The sequence below is a fragment of the Bombus vosnesenskii genome, unplaced genomic scaffold, assembly GCF_011952255.1.
Source record: "Bombus vosnesenskii isolate JDL3184/JDL3185 unplaced genomic scaffold, Bvos_JDL3184-5_v1.1 scf7180000015862, whole genome shotgun sequence".
NCBI classification, from domain to species: Eukaryota; Metazoa; Arthropoda; class Insecta; order Hymenoptera; family Apidae; genus Bombus; species Bombus vosnesenskii.
In genome coordinates, this window is record NW_022884186.1 from 1 (window position 1) to 4,388 (window position 4,388).

Below are 4,388 nucleotides of genomic sequence, written 5' to 3' on the forward strand. Positions count from 1 at the left end.
AAATACAAATGTTATTCGTGCTTTTTTACTTTTACTACTTTTCAACTCTCTATAGTTCGAGATTTGAGGTCCGCTAACTTTCTTTCTACTGCGCATGCGCAACAGGAAAACTTGAATTACACGTAATAGTCAAAAATTCGAAAATCTTATCCTTTCGTGGCAGCGAAAGTAACCTAGGACTAGAGGTTCCATAACATTAATAATAATCAGGCAATAATATTAATATTAATAATAATGTAATCGAGTACTACTAACAATATTAATAATAATAATAATAGTATGGTAATGGCAAGATACACGCGGGTATAAATTAATCATTCCTTTCGTAATATCTACGACGTCTTCGGGATATTCTTTAGAAATTACTTTATTTCTGGTCAATATTCGTTAACGAGCAACTTTTCTCTCTGTTTCTTATCACGATTTTTTTCACTTCATCACAATTGTACCGTTAGAAATTATTCAAAACATTGTTAAAATGTCCATGACATATATGCAATTGCCGTATTGAATAAGCGAGTAATGAAGTTGCTGTTTCACTGAATAAAAGTGAAATCTCCAATGCGTGTGCTCAAGTATATAAGTTAAAAAGAGATTGGTACATCAATGCCTATTATTCTTAATCAATATTCATCATTTAACAATTAGGACCGAATTTTTACAAACCAACTCTAAACCACGACCCAATTTACAAATAAAAAGATCGATGTGTAAATTAACTATCAACTATTAATCTCCAATCCTATGTGAAGATATAATGTTCGGACCAGATTTCTAAACTAACGTGGACAATTCATGCGGACTATTGGTGGTTGCTGCGCTACTTAGATCCAATGTGGCAGCCGGAAGACCAGAACTGACGCTGCCGGTTGCTTCCCGTGGCAAATGCTGCGATCTATTTAGCTTATTTCCAGGACTCGGTGGCGATCTATCTGTTGGTGTATCCGGTGGCGTAACCACGTTTCTGTGTCCGCTCACGTTCAGATGATTGTGCGTCGCCGCGATCGGAGCTGGCGATGAGAGCAACAAGGGCGGTGGAGACATTGACACGTGTCGATGATGATGATGGTGATGATAGTGTGGGTACTGTGCAGCTCGGCCGTGCGTTGCGTGGCTGGTATTTAGTTGGTTCGTCACGGGCCCGACTTTCGTTGGGCAGCCAGCATGGTGGATGGTTAACGGGCCACGTAGTTGTTGTTGCTGTTGTAGCTGGTGCTGGTTCTGGTGCTGTTGCAGCTGCTGCTGACGCTGCAGCTGTACCGCCGCTTCACACTGTTCGCGCGCTAACGCCTTCACGGCATTCGTCTTCTCCTACGAAATAAGAATGATAGGTTAGGTTGTAGTCAGGGGCCATAACAAATTAAAAAAGTTATAATATAAGAATTTACATTTTAGTTGAAATGATTCTAGTTACGAATAAGTATTAAAGATGATTCAAATCTTTTTCGTTACCGACAACCATGGTGAAAACTCTTTTGGATTACTTTCAGCCATTGTCAATCTTATTGTCAATACTACATGCTTGAAGTAGAAGGAGGGGTACAGAGAAAAAGACTTTTTCTCAGCAAATATAATTGTAAATTCGACCAATTGCGGGGAGACGTAATCGCGAGGAGAGACGTCAACGGGGGTCGTAAATCCCCGTTACGATTATAACAATCGACACCACGAATTGATCGATCCCCTGATTTCCGTTGAGATAATAAGGGGTGATTGAGTTTGTATAACACTCAATTGATTCACAGAATTATAAAGTATATATTTCCAACACTTAGATTACACTGACGTAGAGAAATAAATAGTTAACAACTTGTCGCACGAAGATGCGATAGATATGTACGCTAGAGCAGGGCTCTTATCATGGAAATTAATGTATCAATGGACTTAGCACTATGATATGTTTAGGAGAGAAGATGTATGTTCGACAACACCGAGAACCGACAAAAGATTTGCGTGAAGTATGCGACTCTCGCGCTATGTGTAGACTGCCGCGTTAGTTGGTAGACTGTCTGTCGCTCTTTTTTTTTACGGAAGAAAAGTTCGGTGTGGGTGTGCCCCTGTGCCTAAAGAACGCGGATTCGTTGGTCCCACTTTCGTTAGGAAAAGTGAGGGTAACGAACCGCGGTGTCGATTGGTCATGACCTGCACTACTGCTCGAAGGGATGAGTAGGGAGTCTCCTACCATCGTGGTGCGTAGATGACTGTGTGCGTGAGAAAAACCTAGCTTGTTTTATTATAGGGCTATTCGGATTTTCCTAATGGGTGTATACTCGCTTTCTCCGTGTTTTAAGTGCGACTAATAAACCCAAGGACACCTCTAAAACCGACTGTGTTTCGAGAATATTTTTAAGCTTTAGAAATTCTTCAAGACAAACGGATTGAAGACATATGGTGAAACAATGCAGGGAAGTGAAAGTTGTGGTGGGTCCTTAGGTTTATTGAGGGTCGAAGTGACGTTACGCAGGCGGTTGTTGTCCGGTCGCGCGGGCTGGCGTGCAGATGTTTTAGGCGGCGTAACAATAATCGTTACTCAATTATTTTGTTCAACAGTTTTACAAGTCTCCCAAAAATAAACGAGAATACGAAAATACACTGAATATCGTGTGTATGGTTATTTATAAAATCCCCTTGAAATAGTTGCGATCGCGGATCACATAAACAAACGAACCCGTCATTCTACAGAGTATCTTTTTCGGTGAAATTATGCAAACGTAAATGTAACTTCGGTAGAACTCCTCGAGAACTTGTAAGCTTATATCACTCTGACCCAACCAGTCCACTCTAAAGTGTACAATTTATAAAGGGGGATTATATTAATACGCGGAGGATGTGGTAGGTGGTAAGTTTTGCATATGAATGTTCGTTGATACAACGAATGGTTAAATGGAGGTTTTCATGAATGTGCTAAGGACTAGATCGAATGTTTTAACACTTATAACTAGAATGCGTATTTTTATACAAGTTTGTAGTTTTACGAACATAATCAAAGAAATAAAATTTTAATAGAGATTTGTTTTCTTATATACGTATATTTTAGCGCATTTTATGCATTTCGCGCCATTTGCGTACTTTTCAATTTCGCACGAACGTATAAAGATCCGCAATATAATTATAACGCTTCTTAAAAATGTGAAAAATCCTGGTTTCCTAAAAGCTTGCAATTGATTTCAGAAAAATTTTTATGAACTCTACCAGATAAATTATGGTAACTCTGAAAAACAAAATTTCATGATAAAATGATTTCCGGGTAAAATACACATAAAAGATGATTTAGACATGTTTGAACGTGTTTGTTTTCTTTTTTAATAGCGATATGTTCTTACCCTCTGCCACACGAAGACGTTATGGACCATTGCGCATCCACAAAACACGATGCCAAGGCCTATGAAAACCGACGTAACGATTGCCGGTGTGACACCAATTACCTTTCAGAGAAAAGACATCGACTCCCGACTGTCGGACGCCAACGCCGCGACGCATCTTAGTCCCCATCAGAGATGAGGCACCAACCCCGACTTTCGGACTCCTTGGAATCCACACCAAACCCCCCAACATCCCGAAGCCAGGGTGTATATAAGCCGAGACTTCACCCAGCCCGGGGAGTTCTCGTTCTAGTTGCTGTTCTTGTATAACACCCCTTTCTCTGTTCAACGTTATTCTACTGTAAGTGCCAAAGTCATAATAAAGTTCGATAAAAGAGAATTAATAGTTGGGCTACGACTCAGCTTTCTTTTCTATCGCAACCCAAGTATCCATTTTACGTGACACCGGCGTCGAATGAAACTGGATGAATGTATACAATATCATACCTGAAAGCATTGTTAGAGGATCATTATAACACGTATGCCATAACGAGCGGGACAAAGAATCAGCGCAAATACATATTCTCAATACATATAATTCTCGAAGCGTAAACTATATACATATGCTTTTCATTGAAATTTTCGATACTAGTCGCAAATTATTTTTCAATTAATTTATTATTTAAGTCTTTGTATATCAATTCTCGACGAATAAATTACTTAAATTATAGAGAATCTATCTTCAGACAATAGAGAATTCAATATTTTTGGTCGTTAAGTAATTTACAAATTTCTAAAACGATTACGTTCGAAGTTTTGGGCAGTATTTGAAGTTTCTAACATGACATTAAAAAAAAATAAATAAATTTTATGATATAATTAAAAAAACATTGTAGTCTATCATAATTTCTATTCCGTCAAATTTATTAAAACGCAGTTTTCTTCTGAACAGAGCCAAAATGTCCGTCTTGAATCGAGTTCAACAGCTTAACGATCGATCGAGCGAATGATAGCTGTGTAAACTAGCATGACACAACGTAAACTTTAGATTAGATCTCGATCCATTCACCAGCCGTATTCATGCAT

At 38.7% G+C, this 4,388-nt stretch overlaps 1 protein-coding gene across 1 annotated transcript; it reads right to left on the reverse strand.

Moving 5' to 3' along the window:
- Positions 1-236: 236 nt before the first annotated feature.
- LOC117241430 (dual specificity tyrosine-phosphorylation-regulated kinase 1A-like) lies at positions 237-3,437 on the reverse strand. Its single transcript, XM_033507360.1, has 2 exons — positions 3,324-3,437; positions 237-1,311 (listed from the first exon to the last, which is right to left on the reverse strand). Exons 1-2 carry the CDS (start codon positions 3,351-3,353, stop codon positions 775-777), a joined length of 567 nt encoding a protein of 188 aa, XP_033363251.1. The 5' UTR covers positions 3,354-3,437; the 3' UTR covers positions 237-774.
- Positions 3,438-4,388: the final 951 nt, after the last annotated feature.